The 22,174-nt window shown below is 43.0% G+C and overlaps 2 protein-coding genes across 9 annotated transcripts in view; one reads left to right on the top strand and one right to left on the bottom strand.

Annotated features, from left to right (window-relative positions):
• TFB1M (transcription factor B1, mitochondrial) overlaps positions 1-15,434 on the top strand; it is a 62,971-nt gene extending 47,537 nt beyond the window's left edge. For 2 of the 8 annotated variants that reach the window (XM_055267878.2, XM_063632913.1), the window contains 2 exons: positions 8,192-8,319; positions 10,492-10,850. In XM_055267878.2, the coding sequence (XP_055123853.1) occupies positions 8,192-8,319; positions 10,492-10,738 (375 nt within the window). In that variant the 3' untranslated portion in view covers positions 10,739-10,850. Of the gene's footprint in view, positions 1-8,191; positions 8,320-10,491 lie in introns of all 8 variants that reach the window. The other 6 variants (XR_010119191.1, XR_010119189.1, XR_008654836.2 and 3 more) reach the window with 6 other exon arrangements.
• Positions 10,912-22,174, bottom strand: part of TIAM2 (TIAM Rac1 associated GEF 2) — a 530,223-nt gene continuing 518,960 nt past the window's right edge. Inside the window, 8 exon segments of the mRNA XM_055267826.2 lie at positions 10,912-12,081; positions 13,993-14,147; positions 14,514-14,601; positions 15,520-15,625; positions 16,569-16,627; positions 17,850-17,958; positions 18,892-19,010; positions 20,956-21,135. Coding sequence (XP_055123801.1) covers positions 11,444-12,081; positions 13,993-14,147; positions 14,514-14,601; positions 15,520-15,625; positions 16,569-16,627; positions 17,850-17,958; positions 18,892-19,010; positions 20,956-21,135 — 1,454 coding nt within the window. The 3' untranslated portion in view covers positions 10,912-11,443.

The raw sequence follows: 22,174 nt of genomic DNA, 5'->3' as shown, positions 1-22,174 counted from the left end.
AGCTACAGAGAAGTAACTTTTGACTAAGGCCATAAAATGAGTAAATTGCAGGAATGGTGTTGAGTCCCAAAACAGTGATTTTTGAAACCCTGACATACTACATAGCATTGCCCCACCTCTAATTAGAAAAGAGCATATTTGTAAGTCCTACCTCTCTGTGGTAGTTTATAAGCTATGGAAACAAAGTAACCCAGAAATCTCTGTAGCTTTACATATCAGCATTTACTTCTCAGTCCTGCAAAGTCCACTGTGGGTTGAGTGACTGCAGTCCGTCTTTCTTCTTTAGAATGTTTTCATTTGTCTTTAAGCAGAAATTACTTTAGCTTCCCTTAGTGTGTGGTGTTGCTTAGTGATGTTAATCTGGATGTTCCGGCAGGCTTTTATTGTCTTCCTGAAAGAATCAGTAATTTAACTGAGTATTTTGGAAATAACAATACCACACCTTTTTATAGAGCTTAACAGTTGATAAAGCATTGCACTGCATCTTCTCATCACTGGATCCCAGTAACAGGCTTATGAGAGAGACCTCTACCCTAATCAGAGAAGCCTAGGGATCAGGGTTGAGGGGAAACACTTTGGTGGCTGCCATTTTCTTCAAGAAAGAGTTTGAAGGCCACCACTAGAGGCAGTGTGAACCATCACAGTGTTTTTTTGTGGTGGAATTTGTGGCTTAAGAGCACTTGGCTATGGTGTGGAGGATTTAAAGAGATCAGAATTGGAGACAGATGGACTCTGGGAGGCTGTGGTAATGGGAGCGATTAAATGGAAGTAACTAGATGAGTAGAGATATTGCATACGAAATGGATTCAAGATAAAGGGTGTTCATAAATTCTGGAAATATAATTAAATATATATAATGTAGTCAAGGGCATCTTCAGTCTGTAAAAAGAACCCAAAATTTCCCGTCTACATTTTGAAAACAAATTTATAGAAGGGGCTTTGGGCTTGTATTGGTTTCACATGTTTCAGTGGACAAATTACAGAAAAATCTAACAGTAGGCTAAACTATAAGGACCCATTGCTTGAAAGTCAGTACTGTTCAAGGTTAGTTCTGCAATTTAAAACTCTTCTTAAGGATTCCAGCTCATTCTGTTTTTCTGTTCCTTCAAACTGAACTTTTCTTGGCTATGTGAAAGTTGATTATACAAATTAGGTCATTCTTGTCTTATCCAACTAAATCAGAGTCAAGGGGCCAGGGGGAAAAAGCACTCAGGGCACATAGCACTGTAGCACCTGCTCCAAAATTTACACTTTCTATAAGCCTAGCTGCTGAAATGGCCTGCTGTAACAACACCAAGACCAGTTTTACCTAGTAGCTGCTGGGACTACCTACTGTGACTCTAAGACTGGTTTTACCTGCTGTCGCCACTCACCAATCAAAGCTTGCCCACACCCAAAAGCTTCTCTAGTGCCAATGAGCTTTCTTTCAAAACAACACATAACAATTCTCTAATAAAACTCCCAACCTTCCCTTCGTTCTTTGGACATACTGAAGACCACCTGGTCTGTGTGTAGGCCCTGATTTACAATTCTTGCTTCTCAAATAAAACATTGAATTTGGAGATTTGTCTCTATATTTTATTTTTACTTCAACAGCTATGAGATGGCTGCCTCAGCTGACCCTTTCATCAAGAATCACCGTATTCTGCGGCCAGGTGTGGTGGCTCACGCCCATAATCCCAACACTTTGGGAGGCCAAGGCAGGTGGATCGCTTGAGGCCAGAAGTTTGAGACCAGCCTGGCCAACATGGTGAAACCCCGTCTCTATTAAAAATACAAAAATTGGCCGGGCGTGGTGCCACCCACCTGTAGTCCCAGCTACTCAGTAGGCTGAGACATGAGGTGGAGGTTGCAGTGAGCCAAGATCACGCCACTGCACTCCAGCCTGGGCAACAGAGTGAGACTCTGTCTCAAAAAAAAAAAAAAAAAAAAAAAAAAAAAAAAAGGCAGCAAAGTATTCTAGAGTTCTCTTCCCCTCTCCCACCACCACCCCAGACTTTGTTTAACATCTCATTTTCCAGAACTGGCTCATTTGGTCATTCTTAACTGTGAGCCAGACTGGGGAAGTTTGTGTCTGGCTTTTCATCCCCCTGGTGAGCCGTATCCAGCAGGGACTCAGGCTGGCTTTGGGGGTGTCACAGGGCTGTAGCTGTTCTTCTAGTCAATTTAATCTCCAGGATTTGAGTTGACTGTGTGATACTTTCCCAAGCAACTGGGATTGTTCCCCAAACCTGTGATTCTCACTTCTGCCCACATGAGGGCTTTGGAAAAGCCGCGAGAGGCTCAGGCCCAACCCAGTGGCTCTTATTTAATTTTCTGGGATGGAGCCCCATCCTCGTATTTTTCAAATGCTGTCCACTTAAGTCTAGTGAAAAGTTGGGGTTCTGAATTAAAAAAAAAAAAAAACCTTGTGATGGTTAATACTGAGTGTCAACTTGATTGGATTGAAGGATACAAAGTATTGATCCTGGGTGTATCTGTGAGGGTGTTGCCAAAGGAGATTAACATTTGAGTCTGTGAGCTGGGGAAGGCACACCCACCCTCAATCTGGGTGGGCACCATCTAATCAGCTGCCGGCTCAGCTAGAATATAAGCGGGCAGAAATATGTGAAAAGAGAGACTGGCTTAGCCTCCCAGCCCACATCTTTCTCCCGTGCTGGATGCTTCCTGCCCTCAAACATCGGACTCCAAGTTCTTCAGTTTTGGAACTTGGACTGGCTCTCCTTGCTTCTCAGCCTGCAGATGGCCTATTGTGGGACCTTGTGATCGTGTGAGTTAATACTTAATAAACTCTTCTTTATATATATTTATATATTTAATATTTATATATTTTATATATAATATATTATATATTATAATTATATATAATTATATAAAAATATATAATTATATGAATATATTTAATATTTATATTTAATAAACTCATATATATATTCCATTAGTTCTGTCCCTCTAGAGAACCCTAATACAAATGTTTTTTCTTCTTTGCTTTCCATTCCATCTTGAAAATAATGACAGTTCAGAGTAAGATAAAATAGTTACCTGTTCCAGCCCCACAAATTTAAAGTGATTTGACCTAATCCTAAAATAATGTTTTTCTTCTGTCCCAGCCTTAGGAAATTAACAGTATCAGCTATGAATATACGAATGTACTGACCAAGCATCTTCAGTGCGATGTCTAGTCCGTTTGACAATTATGGCTTATTATGAATTACTATATTTGTATGCATGTTTTATTTCTCAGTCTTTTAATAATATTACTAGCAGCATTTATCAAGTGCCTTCTGAGTTTGTTTAGATTGCGAGCCTCTCTGAGGTCCTGGCTTCGCTCTGAGGGACGGGAGTTGCTCAGGACCTGCAGCGCTGGGGTCCAGACCCTGGCAGTTGCCAATGTGCTGCCACACCCATGGCCGGGCTGGGCAGCCTCAAAGCTGCCTCAGGCAACTCCTGCCACATCCACAAACCCAAGCGGGAACACAGCCCGGGACAGGAAACACAGGGCATCTCCAGATGCTGCTGCTTCACAGACACCAAGGGCATGGTTTGTGGAAAAGGCCTGGTTTTAGGAAGGTCTTTTCCCTCTGATCGTCCAGGAACTCCAGATTAAATATAACAGAAAATCTTTATACAACAATTATCAGTTCTTGTTTCATTTCTTGAGGATTACACGTGCATTTCCCTGAAATTGTTTAATCTCTTGGGACCAAGAGACACTGACTCATCTTGTTGTTATTACTAATAGGTGTAATTTACATACATACATATGTACATTTACATAATTTACACAGTAAAAAAACTCTTCATCCCCCTCACCACATTTCTTAGTCCTATTTCTCTTGTGATCTGAGTTCGCTGTCATTCTCTTGGCCTCAGTTCATCCTACCACATCTGCTCTGAGAGGAAACACTATGTGACTGTTTAAAATCTGTTCTTTTTTTATGATCCCAAGAAGAAAGAGAAAAAAACAAAGATCTGTAGGAAGAAAAAAGGGTGAGGACAGAACTTCTGCAGAAATAAATATTGTTACAGTAACGCAAATTATAAACTTTAGGATAGGTACTGACCGTGTAGTTGATCTTTATTGAACCAGTTGGTTTGAAATACTTAGAATGCTGTCAGCTTTAAGATTTTACAGTGGAAATTCTTTCCTTAAATTGGCTTTGGGACATAGATCACAGTTAGAGTGAACCAATTCCAGGAAATTTGATCTACATTCACATTTGTCAGTATTTTCTTTTTCTATGACATGCATAATTATCATATCATAGGCATCAGTGACTTGCTGCCTCTACCTGGGATTCTCCTTACCTGGGAAAGTTGTAACCTGGAGGCCTGTGATGTCCTAAAGTGGACTGTCATTAGCTTGGTGGAGGTACTTGAAGAGCAAGCAGACACTGGAGGGTGGGGAAGCCAAGCATCGAGAGGCACTCATCTCGCTCTGTTGTTTTACCCGACACTGAAGTGGCTCTCCCAAGCCCCTGTCCTCCTGCGTTCCATCTTGTGGTGCCTGTAGCCTGCAAGACGCCATATGCTTCCTGTTCCCAGCCACCCAGGTCTGCCCATGATCATCCCACTTTGAACTTTGAATCCTTCTTATATGTTGTTCTTTAAAGTCTTATGGATTTATTCCCTGTGGTCTTTTTTTTTTTTCCACTAGCCGTTCTGTTGTCTTAAGTTATGGCTGTGTCTTGGCTAATTACATAGTAACTTCCTCATCATTTGTCATCTCCACTATCTTGTCCTCTAATGGTCTTGAACACCGTGAGAGTGTTGAATGAAGACCCTTTCATAGACAGTGGCCAGCATTGTTTCTGTGTCTGTGCATGTGGTCGTGACTTAGCTTTTGGGCATATGATAATCATCAGGAACTGAGTTGTACATTCTTCAGTGTCCTCCGTATATCATGTTGATTACAGTTCTCAGTTGTAATATCTAATATCTAAGATTTAAGGTGTAATATCTCCTTAGCCCAGGTCCCTTGTGAGTTCCAAGTGCTGCTCTGAGCTGATAACCAGTCACGTCCTAGACACCCCGGCCAGGAAACTAGGACATCTGCCTCAGGCCTGTTATGGCCAAGGCTGCTAACACTGAGAAACAGTCTTAGCTTGTTACAGCGTTGACGTATAGGGTTAGAAAGGCAAATATTTAAATTCATTTTAAATCCTTTCATTTGACATTTTAGTAAGTCATTTTGGTATACTGATAGACTGAGTTTGGAAAAGAGCTGGCAGCATTAAACTAGAATATTTTAAGTACTTCTAATGCCTTTGTACTGATTTCGTTTTTGTAATCAAACCCATTAATAGACTTAAAACTCAAGGAAGAAAAAATAATAGTTGTAATTTTAAATAAGCATTCAATTATAAGTAAAAAGCATTTTTGTATTCGTTACCATAGTTACCGAGCGGCTTTCCTATAGTTCTAGAAAAAATGGGCTCCATCATTCAGAGTAATTCTAAAAGGTGCCTTTGGGGGAAAGGGAGAGGAAGGGGTCGTACAGGAGAGGTCCTCGCCGTCCCAGAATCAGGAGACATAACTGGAAGAGCTTTGTTGACACTGAGTTTTACAGAATCTCCAATAGTAACTGCTGCATTTCTGAGGGGAATTCTCTTTTAGCTGTGACATAATGTAAGCCAACTTAACAGGGTATTGGAATTGTATTCAAACTTTGGAAGTCGATGCTATAGTTTACATGGAGTACTGCTATATTTGTTCAGGGTTTTAACATTTTATTTAAATCAAGCAAAAGTTAGACACTTCCTGTATTTGCAAATACCAACTATATCTCAAAGGAATGAAATCAGGCAAATAAAGATGAGGCCAAAATTTAAAATCTAAGGAAGCTGGAAGTGGCAGTTTCTGTACTGGAAGAGAGTGCATCTATCTCTGTATTTGTGCTTTTGGTCTTAATAGTTTTTAAGCCTTATGTAGAGTTTTGATAATATTTCATGGCTTTAGGCCTAGGCAGGGATTCGATTTTATCTCAGATTTTGCTAAGAGTATTTTTTCTGGAGACTAGCAGGCTGCTAGTAAGAATTGATAGAATTGGCTCTGTGTCACTGGGAGAACTGGAGTTGAAAGGTTACAGGAGATGAGTCCTGGAGAATGGGAGGCAGGGACGAGGGTGCCAGGAAGCTCAGGGGATGAAAGGGGAATGCAGAGTCCAGTGAGAGAAGGCTGGCGAGGTGTAGAGAGTGGTCAGACACGTGCCTGACAGTTGGGACCACTTCTCTGTACAAATCACGAGGAGGCAAGGTAGGCAGGATAGTTCAGAGTTTGTGGGAAGGAACCTGACATCTGAAGTCAGTGGAGTGTGTCTTGGGCTGCTGCCTGCACTCCGCCATTCATAGATGAGGTCTTCTTTTTCCTTCCCCAGAACTGCCCTGAGCTGAAACACCTTTCTTCTCTCCCTATAGCAGTACATCCACCCCACCTAAACCCTGCATCCACTCCACAGCCCCTCGTCTTCTTCAGTCCCTCTTTCCCTGATGACCACAGACCTCTCCAAGCTGCACACTGTTCCATGGTGCGTTTTGTTAATGTCTAAGGGAAGTCCTGTAGGAAGAGGTAGTTGTTACTAAACTTGAGGAAACAGATAAAACAACATATAGCACACAATTCAAAAAACTTACTCAAATTTATTAAGAGCATTTGACATCTTAGTTAAGTCACTGTTCATAACTACTGTTCCACCATAGAATCTTCACAAGAACACCCTGCTGGACTTCACAAGAAGGCTGATGGATGTTGGGGGTGGGCATTTGGGGTGTGGAAAGGCCGCTTGGCACATTCTCAGCGTGTGCCAGCCCACACTGCCCCTTACCACTAAAGCCTTCTATTTCCCATTCCATCCAGTAGGAGCAGCTGTAGCTGACCTGAAACCTTCGGGGACAGGCTCATTGATTGTTTAAATAGGGAGGTGTAAAGTCTCGGGGGTCTAGGGCCTTGATGACACAGCTCAGGCACCACAGGCTCCTCCCACAGCGCATCAGGCTGTGTGAGGCTGAGCACAGCTTATTTTCACTTTCTTGTCCATAAAGTCTCACATCATGTTCAGTTGTTTTCCTTCTACCCTAAAAGAAACACAACCAGAAAAGCCAGTCTCCCATTTTCATCTGTTTAAGGAATTGTGTAGCCACAAGGATCTTTAGAAGCAAGTCCTCTTAGGAGAAAATGACAACCTCTATGGGATTTCAACAATGGAGTTCCTTTTGAAAAGCAGTGGTACAGCCCACACCTCCTAAATTGCCGTACTTTCTTCGCCTTTTGTTGAGTCTGTATGAGATCCTCATTAACAAGTTTAACAATTCCTGGAGACTGAGGCTTTTGTCAGTTATGACGAGACTTCCCATTTCCTAGACCATGGTCTCTGTCAGCGTTTTTGTGCGTGTAGTTACTGTTTTGACTCCATTTCCCTCTGTCTTTAAATGTTTTTCTTTGGTATTTGAATGTGTCCTTGTGAATCACCATGAGTCCATTTTTGGAACAAATCAGGGTATAAATCTCTTATCAGATATGCCTGAAAGGTTTTATCTTCTAACAATTAAAGAATCTCCACAGCTGGCAGTAGCTTAAACACTATCAAACAGTGACATTTTTTGATGGTTTCCATTTTCAATTTCAGTCCTGCCTGTGCCTTTCAGGGCATTTAAAGTTGCTACTAGAAAGTTCTGTGGCTTTTCAGACTACACTCATGAATTCAGTCCAGCTGATTAATCAGTGTCTACCAAAAATAAGTGGTGTTTCTATCTGGGAAGTTTAGCACTGAGTGGTCCCTGGGGGCCTATCGGCCATCTCTCTGTGTCTTGAAGCTGCTGCTGCAGCTTATTTTTTTACTCATTCAAAAACTAAAATATTCTAATACCACCTATTATCTGCTGACTGACTTTAATGATTTGGATTGATTTTTAAGCCATTGTGAAACTGCGTTTTAAAATTAAGTGACCATCAAGCACAGGTCTGGTGGATGTCATTAGAGAACAGGTGCAGCCAGCTGATTTCTCCATGTCATTTGCAAATCCAGAATGTACCATCTTCCATGCCTAGAGATGAAACTGAAGTACATGGAAAGGTCTGTTTATGAAAACAGGCTGTCGACAGCCCATCCTCCTGTTATACAAGAATGAGTGGATTGATCACACTATGCCACATATCATGCCACAGAATGATAATATGTTTGCTTACAATGAAGGTGGACGTGGGCGTGGTGCACTTCACTCCCTTGGTACAGCCCAAGATAGAGCAGCCCTTCAAGCTGGTGGAAAAAGTGGTTCAGAATGTATTTCAGTTCCGAAGGAAATACTGCCATCGAGGGCTCGGGTAAGAATGCCTTTTCTTCTCTTCAGTTGCAGTCTTTATAAAATCCTCAGGCACTTTTTAAGAGTAAGAACCTTGATTGCGCTATTCTTAAAGCTCTGAGTATTACACTTAGTTCAGTCCTGTGACGGACAAGACTTCACTGCCAATGAGGAGAGAGCAAAGACTTGCTAGACCTCAGGTGGCCTCTCTCAGGGTGGCTTTGCCATAAGCACAGCCTGGAATTGGTGACTGCACAGCTCACAGTGGCTCTGTACCGGGGAGCTCGTGGTTCCCCGGTACAGGGACTCGAGACAGTGAGGACTCGAGACAGATAATAATGGGTTTTTTAAATGCTTGCTTTCTACCGAGTTGGCCTTTAAAGACACACTTGAGAACCAGGAAGCAAATATGACTTCCGAGCAGCCAAAATCGTATCACGAAGTCCTCACGCAAGCACGTTTCCATCTCACAGAAAGCTGCTGCTCCCAAGAGGCTCTCAGGAACCACTGGGAAAACCCGACAGGGTGCAGTGGTCTAGAGGCCGCCCACCTCCATGGGCTCTGAAGGACCACAGCCTTGTTGCAGATCCAGAAAGAGCCAAGAAGCTGTTTAGTTAGGCCCAGTGATAGTCTGCTTAAGAAGTCAGGAAAGTGTATATTTGTAAAAGATTTCCATCTACGATAATCTATCCATATTCTGCTGTTTAAAGGGGCTCGGCGTGAGAGGCACATATTTCTCATTTTCTAAAACCTCCTCACATGGCTCCATTGTAATGCTCTCTTTCGCAGGGTCCAAAGTGTCCCTTTAGCACATGAAATGACAGCAGATTATTTTAGGGGCTGGCTGGGCATCAGCTCCTAAGAGCGTTGCAGTCCACAAAGCCCATTGCTGAGGATGCCAGAGGGCAGAAGTTAGAGCCTCAGCCTGCCACTTGTTGCCTCTAATTAAGCCAGGATTCCCACCTTACCAAATAGTTCCTGCTTCTCTAACAGAGACTTAAGGTGCAGAGCTGGTGACAGAGATGCCATTGGCCAGCCATTTTGGCTGCAGCCCCCAGCTACCATGCACTGCTGGTGAGTGAAACAGAAGCTGGATTTTGGCTCACACCCCTCACGCAGAGCAGGACCCACACAGCTGTACCTGATAGCCCTGATTCATGGGGGGGAGCACAAAACTGTGTCCTTTTATGTGCTTTTGGAAATCCTGGAATTGGTCTGAGCCTAGAGCTGGCACTAGCACTTCCAAGGCAACCCCCCAGCTAAGTGAAGGGCCCTATTCATTTCAGATACACCATCCTCAGGACAGACATGGACCAGATACTGTGCCACCTGGGGTAACTGGTCAAAGTCCTTTGACCTGTTGGTGTTCTTCAGATATTAGAAACCATCATCAGGCCCTCTTTGCCATGAAACTGAACTCAAAGATCTGTCACCTCACCTTGAAAGTGTGGGGGACATGCAATTCCTTGTTGAAAGGACCATCAGCCTATAAGCAACATGCTATCTCCCCTGGCCATGACACCTTCCAAGCCCTTTGGGATGAGCTCTGTAAGAGCCCTGAGACTTGAAGAAAACTGCAATCCAGGCCTAACTCTGCAGCATTTCAAGCAGTTCTGCTATTCATTTTAAAACAATGGTTCAAGTTGGATAGATGAAATTTAAAATATATCCTCTGCATCAAATCAGTTTTAAAGATGCTTGAAAAATAACAAGAGGAATAATTATTTGTATTTTCCTATCAGCTATTTTCAAACTTTTAGCAAAAAAAAGTAACTCTTTTAGCGTGAAGAGTTCTAAAGGCTGATAAATTCAAATTCTAGAGAATCAAAACTGATGATTTGTCACACAAGAAATAATACAACTTTCACATCAAAACATGAGGCACATCAAGCTTATGTTTCTACAAGAATGCAACTGAGCAGATGTTACTTTAAACTTACCTTAAAAAAGTGCATGTACTGATTGAGCTTTGGAGAGTGCGTTCCCATTGTGGGCTTGCCTGGCGCATCAGGTTAGAGCTGCCTCAGTGGCGGGCGGTGCCTCTTATCTGGTGCTATATAATCCAAGAGGCTCCTGCCACTCCCTCCAGCTGTCAGTAGTCAGCAACTGTGTTGTTTGTTTTCAAATGAGGGTTAAAAAGTGTCATGATTTGCAGAATTTAAGTAAAATTCTGATTTTTCTCTCTTTCCCTCAGAATGTTATTCCCTGAAGCGCAGCGCTTGGAAAGCACGGGCAGGCTGTTAGAGTTGGCAGATGTAGACCCTACTCTTCGGCCCAGCCAGCTCTCCATCTCACACTTTAAGAGCCTCTGTGATGTATACAGAAAAATGTGTGATGAAGACCCACAACTCTTTGCGTATAATTTCAGAGAAGAACTCAAGCGAAGAAAAAGCAAAAATGAAGAAAAAGAAGAGGATGACGCAGAGAATTACAGACTCTAGCTGCTGCCTGGGCGCGAGCAGCCTACCAGATGTCGATTTGCACTACGTGGAGCTTCTTTTGTAGGTACTCTTTTGTCTTTACAGAATGACAATAAAAATGCCAATGACTAGATGTGACTTATTTTCCTTTTACTATGCAGCTTGGCAGAGAAAATAAATATCATCAAATAAGGTACAGTACAAGCTTTCTTTTAATATATACTGTATAGATATGACATGTTTGTTTAGTATAAACAGCATCTATTACAATCTTACAAAAATGAAGTATCTGCACATTTTGCCCCTAAACCACATTAAAATAACTTAAATATGCTTTAAATAAAGCAAAAACTAACAAACAGCTGAAAGAAAATGCCCAGAGGATTTAAAAAAATGGCCCTTTGAAAACTATTAATCACAACTTCCCCAGCCTTACTTTTTCCACATAACTTAAAATAATTAGAATGTAATTTTAAGGATTCTAAATCATTTGATACCTGCTCAGAGTGGATATAAACTAAGTAATTTACAGATTCTGACCAGTTTCATCTAGGTTTCTGATCCACAATAAATTAAAATAACTTAAATCTTTACAACCATTTTGTGGGAAAATGTATACTGCACAAAACCCAGGAATGAAGTTTTTTTTTTTTTTTTGCAATTTCCACTTTACCACCAGTTTAAAAGTAAAATGAGGAATTTAACCCATATCTGGATTGAATCGTACTATGATTTTCCGTGGCTCTCTGTTTCATAAAAACACTCCTCATTGACAACAGATGTTAAACTCTGGACACTGAATTCTCGCTCTAGAACAGAATTTAGGTCGATGGTGGCATCTTCAGATTGACTGTCAAGGGACTGGTGACGGATCTGCGCCTTGAGCAAAGTTCCTCTGTCCCTCTTGGTGCTGTTGGCTTTTCGTTTGATGGGGCAGAAGTGCCCCCGGACCAGTTTAGGCTGCTCTCTTCCTTTCTGACCCTCACCCGACTCCGGGCCAGGCTGCTGCTCAGCCTCGGGGTGAACGTCTGGGTCCTCGGAAATTCTCAGTCTCTGGAACTGAATTTCGATGTCTTTAGTAGGGCTGCCCCGCTTCACATTCTGATGGTGGTCATCATCTTCATCGCTCAGGATGTCACTCTCTTTGATGAGATTGTCAGCAAAATCTGCCAAGCCGGGGTGTGGGTATTTCCCGGGAGAAGCGCTCTTGGAGTCCTGCCTGCCCTCGGCCGTGGGGCAGCCGCCGCTCTGGGTGCTGCTGCTCAAGCTGCCCTCGTCGGAGTCCAGCAAGGTTCCTTTGCCAGTCTCACCGGTCCACTCGTTGCTGGAGGAATTCTTCAGGACTTTTAAAGACCTGGATGAAGCTGCAGTGAGAAAAACACATTTCGCTGTGATACAGAAACAGGTTACACAATGTGTAATGTTTGCCTCAAAGCTTGTGTAAGATTTAACATTAAGATTTTATTTTATGATATGACTTCAGTTAGCAACTATCCCGGTAATTAGGCAAAAATGTAGCTACTGAAAACATGGAAATTTTTGACTTAGGTTTACAGTTGTAAGTTGGGCAATTCAGCATTTTTAGATTACCAGAGCTCAATTATTTAGACAGAACTAGACACTAGAAACTACTATATGGGCTAAGATTCTTATTTTGCCAATGAGTAAATTGAAAAGTTAATTGCTAATAAATCTAGGCTCCTTTCTTTCACTAAGGTGCTTTGTAATTTGATCACAAAGATCACACCATATTCCTATGCATCTTCTCACCTTGTGGATTTCCCTTGCTGCTCAATTAAAAGTAGAAAATGTCCCTCCCCCCCACTTTTTAAAGACAGTGTCTTGCTCTGCCACCCAGGCTGGAGTGCAGTGGTGTGATCTCTGATCACTGCAACCTCCGCCTCCTGGGCTCAAGTGATCCTCCCATCTCAGCCTCCTGAGTAGCTGGGACTATAGGTGCGCATGATCACGCCTGGTTAATTTTTATATTTTTTTGTAGAGATGGGGTTTTGCCATGTTGCCCAGGTTGGTCTCAAACTCCTGTTCTCAAGAGCTCAAGGGATCCACCTGCCTTGGCCTCCCAAAGTGCTGGGATTACAGGCATGAGCCACCATGCCCAGCCTAGAAAATGCTCTTTATCTCTCATATGAGAATTGTCTCTGCTGGAATTTCAAACCAACTTTCTGAAATGTTATTTTATAGGGGTGTGTGTGTGTGTGTGTGTGTGTGTGTGTGTGTAGTTCTCTTGGATTGAAAGAAGGAAGGCAGTTCTCAGTTTTGGTGTTTCTATAAATAATAACAGCATGTTATTTTGATGGCCAGTTTATTTTGACAATGGAGAAAATAGTAAATATGTGGTAAATCTGAAGAGGTCACACTGATTTGACATGAAAAAGAGAAGTTTTACATTTTCTAAGCCTAAAAACAACAAAGATAATAACAAAATAGTTAATGTAGAAATAAGGTTCTGAAAACTTAAGCTGAAATTTTAGAAACAAGCAGAAAGAACAGTGTGATTTGAAATGCTTACTTGGTGCCTTATCGATTAAGAATGAGTATAAGAGGCCCCTTAACTTAGATGGCATTACGTCCCAATCAACCCATTGTTAAGTTGATAATATGGAAAGTCGAGAATGCATTTAATGTACCTACTAACCATTGCAGCTTAGCCTAGCCTGCCTTCAGTGTGCTCAGAACACTTACATTAGCCTATGGTTGGGCAGAGCACAAGGCCTGTTTTATAATTAAGTGTTGAATATCTCATGAAATGTATTGAATGCTGCACTAGAAGCGAAAAACAGAATGGTTGTCTGGATACTCGCAGTACGGTTTCTACTGAATGTGTGTCACTTTCACACCATGGTAAAGTCAAAAAATTGTAGGTTAAACCATCAGAAGGTGGAGACCCTCTGTGTAAGGTTCTTGATCTTCATTCAGCATTGACCTTCAGGATGCCTGGCACTGTTCTGAGCACTGGAAATACAGCAGTGAGGAAAACAAAGTCCCTGGACCCATGCACATCTTAGTGGAAGAAACAAAATCGTATCTTTGGACTATGTTAGCGGGTAGGAAGACAAGGGATCGGGGTTGGAGGTAGCTGTATTTTACAGTAGAATGTTTGGGAGCAAGAGGCATGTTTAGGTTTCTTAAAAGGAGATAAAGGTACCTCGATGACTTACAAAGTGAAAACTCACAGCTATATTACAAGAGCATATATCCTTTTCAGAAGCTCATAATATTTTCTTGAATAAACACAAGGCTAGCAAAATTCTCACCTAATTTGGCCGAAACAGGAACTCGGTTCTTAAGAGGTACCAGGCGATCCTTACACGTTTTCTCCAGTGGTAATTCACACTTTATGTGACGCCTGAAGTTTTCCCTCAGAATAGAACGAATCACCTTAACAATGTTGGTTTTGCTTTCACTGTCACTGGGTGGGGGCGGGGGGGGAGAGAAAACAGCAGAAGTGTCCAGAGTGTTCATCATGCTTCCATTCCACGCCCGCCTGTGTTCCTGTGCCTTGCACCTGCTGGACCAGGCTGCCAGCCAGCCACCCAACAGCAGTGCCATGTGGCCTCCCGTACAAAAGGAGGTGAGAATTGATCACTCTTAAGATTTTGATATTTATTTAATCAACATATTCTCATACTAGCAGCCTCAGTTGCCTTTTTCAGAGGGTGGGGAGTGTGACCCTGATGTCATCAAAATTCAGGAGGGCACTAAATATAAACTCCCTTCCTTAAGAGACATAATTCTGTTATTTCTCTTGGTTTTAATCTTTGGAAGTCAGTCATACCTGCAACACAACTGAAAGATGGTTTCTGGCCGTCCTTCTATTTCTGACTTCGTATGGATCAGTTCCCATATGGAATTATTTTCTGTCCCTGTGTAAAAGGAAATGGAAACAAGAGTCTACAACTTTGCCCAAAATGCTGTGGTTAAGAACACTTGTAAAGTTTAAATCTCATGAGTTAAGAAAGTCTAATATTCCCAGTCCTGGCTCATTTTCTTCTGTGGCTTGTTCTATGTATGATTTTCACAGTTACAAGAACTGAAATGCCTTTTGGTTACTTTTTACATTTCCTGCTGCAGATTTTCCTCCATCTGAACCACCTTCACCCTCTCTCTGGAGCCCCTCTCTGCGGAAGAGGAGATTCAGTGGATCCTATTCTTCAACCCTCCTTTGCAGTTTTGCCCTTTCCTTGGAAGGAACAGGAGCTGGGGTACTTGAGGTAAAAGAGGCCAGCCCCAAATGTGGTCATGTTCTAGAAAACATAAGCACTTCTGACAAAAGTTAAACAGAAGCCCAGCAGGCCACTGCATGACTCAGCCTGCTGGCCTCTTCTGTCACCAGAGACCTGTCACCAAAACAAGGTTACTCTGGAAGAATCTCTGAACATTTTCCAGAGTCAAAGATTTTTTTCTTTTTATATCACCTACAGTACTACCTAACCTTAAGGAATTTTCTGCTATATTCTAAATTTGTAAAAACAAATTTGTGGATCTTTGTTTTTCTAACACATTTTAGGGTATCAAGGCAGAAAGGAAAATGTTGAAAACTATTGATAGGGAAAATAAGGAAACAATGAAAGGCATTTGGCAAAGAAAAAGCTATCCACCAGCTTTTAGTTTCTCCCAGAAATCTGCTAAGGAACATCAAAACAACCTCTCTTGTCCTCGTTTTCCTTGTCTATAAAATAAAAGGCACCAAAAATTATCCCCAAGGTCCTTTCTTAATTTACATTCCACAGTTAAGTCTACTAAAATGCTTTTTCTGGCATCGTACTGCATGAAACAGTTACCTGCTGGATTCCCCAGTCTGACTTGAAGCGCGGAGATGGGGATCAACCAGCGGAATTTAAATGGGTCCAAGTCAGCAGAGTTGTGTGCAGGCCGGGAATTCGAGGGCTGTAACATGAAGGCCCACCAAGAAAAGTGTTAGGGAAGCTCTCACTGGGGGAGGATGTGTGCACGGTGAACAGGAATTTATGTTCTCCCTGTGGGCAAGTCCGCAAGCAGCTATGTGGGTGTTCAGGGCACAGAAATTAATCAGCTACGCACCCAGTTCTCAAAGACCTCACATGCTGGGGAAGGTGGGGAGGCAGAGTTGTGGTTCAGAAGCAGTTACAGGTCTCAAAGCAAGAACAGCAGCCAAGGCTTCCACACCCTGACGCTACCTCTGAATGGTAAACTGATGGCGTATGGTATCCGCAGCTAGGCTTTGTTTTTGTTTTTCTGAGTCAAGGTAAAAGGCATTTGAAAATAAAGTTTCACAGACTATGTTTATGGAACAAACATGGGCCATTTTCAGGGATATAAAAGTCGATGTTCTATGTAGGCCCCCATATGAGTATTTATCTACTTTATTTACTTATTTATTTATTTATTGGCAGGGTCTCACTCTGTCGCACAGGCTGGAATGCAGTGGCATGATCAAGGCTCACTGCAGCTTCCACCTCCTGGGCTCAATTGATCCTCCTGCCTCAGCCTCCCGAGTAGCTGGGACTACAGGCACGTGCTACCACACCCAGCTACTTCTTCTATTTTTGGTAGAGGCAGGGTTTCACCATGTTGGCCAGGCTGGTCTTAAATTCCTGGGCTCAAGCCTCAGCCTCCCAAAGTGCTGGGATTACAGGCATGAGCCACCGTGCCCAGCTGTACATCTTTTAACACCGACATCTTTCACAGGGAGACTCAGAAATGCTCTCAGTATGTGATGGGGTTAGTTACCCTCAGAGTAAGCAGTATCAGCCAGCCCAGCCTGGGTGCTCAGTGGGCTTTTCAGTTCAATGTTAATAGGAAGAGACAGCCATGAAAAGGTAGCTTAAATTAAAATGAATTTTTGCCTTACCAATTTCTTTTTCAGTTTGCAGTTTTCTTTATAAACCAGTATGACGGCTCTCTTAAAAACTAAAGAAAGGAAAAGAGAAAGGAAGTCTTTATTTTATGCAAACTCTTCCAAGGTTAAACTAGAGCTGAATGTCTTAACAGAATAATGCTCGTCAAATGTATGAGTCTCTAAGCCCTCACTCTGCCAACATGAGTGAATAAATGGTACTTCCCTTTCACTCATATTTGAACTATGCAGAAGCACCTGCTTATTTAAAAGCTACTATTAGAAGTTGATCTTGGCTTTTTTAAACTCTTTGTTTTATTGAAAGCTGAGGACACTGTGTTCATCTCAGTGACAATATACTGTCACTTGCTCTCCCAACTCTCAGAGAGAATTAAAACATCTTGAAATACAGCGGACTATTAAGATAGCAGTTTTCTGCTGGGCGTGGTGGCTCACGCTTGTAATCCCAGCACTTTGGGAGGCCGAGGCGGGCGGATCATGAGGTCAGGAGATCAAGACCACGGTGAAACCCCGTCTCTACTAAAAATACAAAAAATTAGCCGGGCATGGTGGCGGGCGCCTGTAGTCCCAGCTACTCGGAGAGGCTGAGGCAGGAGAATGGCGTGAACCCGGGAGGCAGAGCTTGCAGTGAGCCGAGATTGCGCCACTGCACTCCAGCCTGGGTGACAGAGCGAGACTCCGTCTCCAAAAAAAAAAAAAAAAAGATAGTTTTCTGGCCAGGCATGGTGGCTAATGCCTGTAATCCCAGCACCCTGGGAGGCTGAGACAGGATCACCTGAGGTCAGGAGTTCGAGACCAGCCTGGCCAGCATGGTGAAACCCCATCTCTACTAAAAATAAAAAAATCAGCCAGGCGTGGTGGTGAGCACCTGTAATCCCAGCTACTCAGGAGGCTTAGGCAGGAGAATTGCTTGAACCCGGGAGGTAGAGGTTGCAGTGAGCAGAGATCACACCATTGCACTCCAGCCTGGGCAACAAGAGCAAAACCTCGTCTCAAAAAACGAAAAAGAAAAGATAGCAAGTTTCAAAATAGCCTCAGGGATCTGTTCCTGTAACACTTGGCCTGAGCCAAGCAGCAGAAGGGAGAACAAGATAATGAGGATGCAGAGCGATGCTGGAGTTTCAAATAGTTGGGGGCTGGCCCTGTTAAGTCCCCAACCATTATAGCAATTCTGACTCCTAGAGCTCAGGAGTGAGCTGGACTGGTGCGGCTAGTGAAGTTCTTCCGTAATCCCAGCCTCTGTTCAGTCTGCATTCTTCTGAATGGAATACTAACCAAATACTGTGAGCTCAAGGTCCTTTCTAGCTTTTCCTAGAGACAGAAATGGATTCAACCAGGAAACCGTAGAGTGCATCAGAAGCTCTCCCATCGAAAGTTCTGTTACCTAGATTGTAAAAACAGGAGGTAAGGAAGATATGGAAATCTCAGGCTAGATCATCTCTTGTTGGATAGTGATGTACACACAGTCACTGCTAAAATGCAAGCACAGCTGGTTTAATTTTTATGATACCTGTAAACGTGGGGCCTTAAACAGTGGAGGTTTTGAAAATATGAGCTAAGCACCCAAGTGTCTGATCAATAACATAAAGGTGAAGGCATTTTTGCTCCAGTGCACACATATGTAGGTGAGACATGCCTTGCGACCAACTCAGTTTCCATAAGATGAACTCTACCAGTGTGTGTGGTTCTTCCAGAGTGCCTTTTGTAAGCCTTCCCCTGGGATCTAGTACATCCATCACCCCTGAGCTCCATTTGGGCTGCTGATAAAAGCACCAGCATTGAAACTGGCCAGAGTGAAGGACTGATCTCCAGTTCTTTCCTGTTCCTGCCATTTTCTACCTAAACTATGCTACTTCCTGCATGCCGGCTTTAGAAGCACAAGATTCTAAATTAAGCAATCAGATAAAAAGGAAAAATACAGAAAATGTCAAATCCTGCTCAGACTAATTTTATAAATAAGCAGGTAACCACCAATATTTGATGTTAAAAAAAAAAAAAAGGCAAAATCAAAAAGGAAAAGCCCCAGACTTCACACGCCAGTTCCCACGTCCTTTCGCCACCCCACCCTCTGCCAGCTCACCCTCCACGGATGTTCTGGCCAATGTGAACGTGACATAGGTTATATTTTAAACCTGTGTAATGAATTTTATGATATGTCTATATGTAAATTGTATAGTTCATTAGACACATTGTTAGCAAGAAAATCTTGGGCATTTTCTCCTCCAGGAAAGTCCTAACAGGGCAGCCTATCTAGAAGGTCACCTACAGACCCCACACCACATGCACCAGGCTCCCAGAGTGCAGATGCCTCACGGACCTCCTTCTCTGTTCCGCTCTGCTCAGCTACTAGCTGGTCAAACACTGTCCCATAATCCTCATAGATCTTCTGCATCTCATTGATGTGGCTCGCTACTTTCTCCATTGCCTTTAGTGCTTCTGCAAGATATGAAATCATATTTATTTCATAACTGTTATTTGTTTTAGATTCTATCCAACAGTAATAATGAATGGAGTCAAGATTCAACTCAGGATTCCAGACCAGTTCCCACTAGCAGAAGCATTACATTCAGAATAAGTCACAACAGCCCACTGTAGCCCAGCCCTTAGAATGAAGAACAGCAAAATTATCTACTACTTCAAATTCTTTTTGAAATGAGACAGAGTAGCAGTGAAAAGTATCACTAATAGGCTGGGCGCGGTGGCTCATGCTTGTAATCCCAGCACTTTGGGAGGCCGAGGCGGGCGGATCACGAGGTCAGGAGATCAAGACCACGGTGAAACCCCGTCTCTACTAAAAAATACAAAAAAATTAGCCGGGCGTGGTGGCGGGCGCCTGTAGTCCCAGCTACTCGGAGAGGCTGAGACAGGAGAATGGCGTGAACCCGGGAGGTGGAGCTTGCAGTGAGCCGAGATTGCGCCACTGCACTCCAGCCTGGGCGACAGAGTGAGACTCCGTCTCAAAAAAAAAAAAAAAGTGTCACTAATAACAACTGACATTTCTGGAGCACTTTCTACTTAGCAAGGATCACGACAGGTGATTTCTGTGAATCATCTCATTTAGTGCCCACAATAACTCAAAGACTAATCAATCCCATTTTACAGATGAGAAAAGTGAGTGCAGGATATTCTGCCAGAGTTCCAGAGAGGAAAACACAAGAATGGAGCCAGGCTTCAAACCCAAGACTGGCTGGGCTTAGGGCACCAGCTCTCGAGTTTGGCTTCCCCTTCTGGGAACTGGGATCTAGGTTTAAATGGAACTTTAAAACACCCCCGTACATGACTGACAGAACAATTGTTTGCATTTATATATGGTATATGTTCATAACTTTCCATGAGGGAATATGAGGGATACATTATTTTATGAAAACCAAAAGGCAAAATTTTAGGTCACTTTTAAATTCAGTATTCTTTATACTTTTTTTCTCCCAATTCAACATTTTAATTCTATCTGGAGGGAAGTTTGGAAGGAAGGTTTTTAAAATCAAACCCTTCTAAAGATCATCTTAATACAAAATGAAGTTTTTACACAGGATGAATGCTGAACATAATTTGTATTATTTACTTATAGAATTTAAGTGTCATACAAAAGTGCTTTCCTCTTGTTGATTTTGATACCAAAGTATGCTTGTCATGGAAAAAGAGCCAGTTTAATTTACGCTCTTCTCAGTATTTATTATTCAGTAATACTAAAGTGTTAATAAGTCTCTTTCTCTCCCCATAAATTTTATTATATATGGTTTAACTGGACCTCCTAGTTTCAACATATGAACAAATCACTATCTCCAACCCAAATAAAGCCCCTCTTTAAGGATCCTCTATTTACTATCAAACTGCAAGGCTTTGTGTTTTTGACAAATTGTGTCTCAGGCCAGTAATTTCAGAGGTTCAAAAAGTAACACACCAGCAGCGACTTGAAAGCATAACCCATCACTGGGAGTTTGGTTTCGAAGCCGAGCTCTGCTCAGAGATCTCCACAAGGTGGAGCCTCACCCAACAAATCCGACCAGCAGCTCGGGCGGCGAACCCCACAAAACTTAACCAAGTGGTAGGAAAATAGGCCTGATTTTCAGTTCCAGCGGCACTGTTTCACAGCCACGTGACCTAAGGTAATTTACTTATTTTGAGAGTGAAGACAGAATCATCCCTGCAAAGGAGGAGTATGCGGCTACCCGGATGAGATCATTTTTACCCAAGTATTTTGTAAGCTCTAAAGGAGTGACCAGACACCTAGCTACGTTCACATATTCACATGAAACCTAAGATTAACCATCACAGAACTGAAAAGTGATTTAGGACGTGCCACTAGGCGGGGAAGAGGTGAGCTGGCAGCCTCTTGCCGCCCTGTGCAGGCCCTCGCCCGGAGGTGCCGCCGCCTCCTCACCCGTCAGGTGGTAGTGCTCCTCGCTCTCCTGGTCCGTCAGGGACACCAGCTCCTTGAGCAGCAGCGGGTACTTGAGCACTCTCTGAACAGGCTTGATGAGGTAGGACTCCAGCGTGGAGGAATGCTGCTTGGTGGGATTCCGGGCGTCCAGAAAAGCCTTGAAGGCTTTGTCAGTTTTAGCTACAAGCAGATGGATAAAAGACCTTAGAAGAGCACAGTGGGGTGAATTCTTCATTTCTCTTTTAATATTTATAGATCATCCATTTCTATAGTCCTCCTAATGCCATTCTTTAATAAAAACCCCAACACATCAGCGGGTCAGGCACCCAGCTGTCAGCGTGGGATTCCGCCTCACAGCCCTGACAGAGCCCTGGAGTGCTGGGAGCTTCGGAGGATGGAATGCAGCCTGCACGCCAAAGAGTAACACCGACTCAAAATGCAGGAATGTCTGACTTTAAAGACATTTCATGCATACCCATGAGAAGTATTGTTATAGGTGGCCTAAAAAGTGAGTTTCAAACAATTCATTAAAAGCTATGAAGCATGGCCAGGTGCGGTGGCTCACACCTGTAATCCCAGCACTTTGGGAGGCTGAGGTGGGCAGATCACCTGAGGTCAGGAGTTCGAGACCAGCCTGGGTAACATGGTGAAACCCGTCTCTACTAAAAATACAAAAATTAGCCGGGCATGATGGTGGGCGCCTGTAATCCCAGCTACTCAGGAGGCTGAGGCAGGAGAATCACCTGAACTCCTGAGGTGGAGGTTGCAGTGAGCCAAGATCGCGCCACTGCACTCTAGCCTAGGCAACAAAGTGACACTCCATCTCAAAAAAAACAACATCAAAAAAGCCATTAAGCAATGTTATCCAGACCCTACAACATACCCACAAAAATTTCTTAAAGGAAAATAAACCAGTGTTTTTCCCACTGGCCTCACTCTAGTTGTTTCTTATTCCTATTCTGTACACTTAAGGGCTATCTGGAAAGCAGTATCTTTTCTCCTGTAAAGTAAGGTGACAGGCATTGCAGCCTACAGCCTTCACGCCACAGCTCCAAGCAGATTCACCTTTCACATACCTACAGCCACAGCTCCCTTCTACCAGGCATGGCAGTAGGACCCTCTCTGGCAGTGAAAACTGCCCCTTTGTCTGAGTGCCATGAAGGATGTATATAGGAATCCAGGTGCATTTGGTTTGAGTACCAGCAGATACACGAGTGCT

Source organism: Symphalangus syndactylus, chromosome 2 (assembly GCF_028878055.3).
Source record: "Symphalangus syndactylus isolate Jambi chromosome 2, NHGRI_mSymSyn1-v2.1_pri, whole genome shotgun sequence".
NCBI lineage: Eukaryota > Metazoa > Chordata > Mammalia > Primates > Hylobatidae > Symphalangus > Symphalangus syndactylus.
This window is presented reverse-complemented; position numbering and strand designations above follow the sequence as displayed.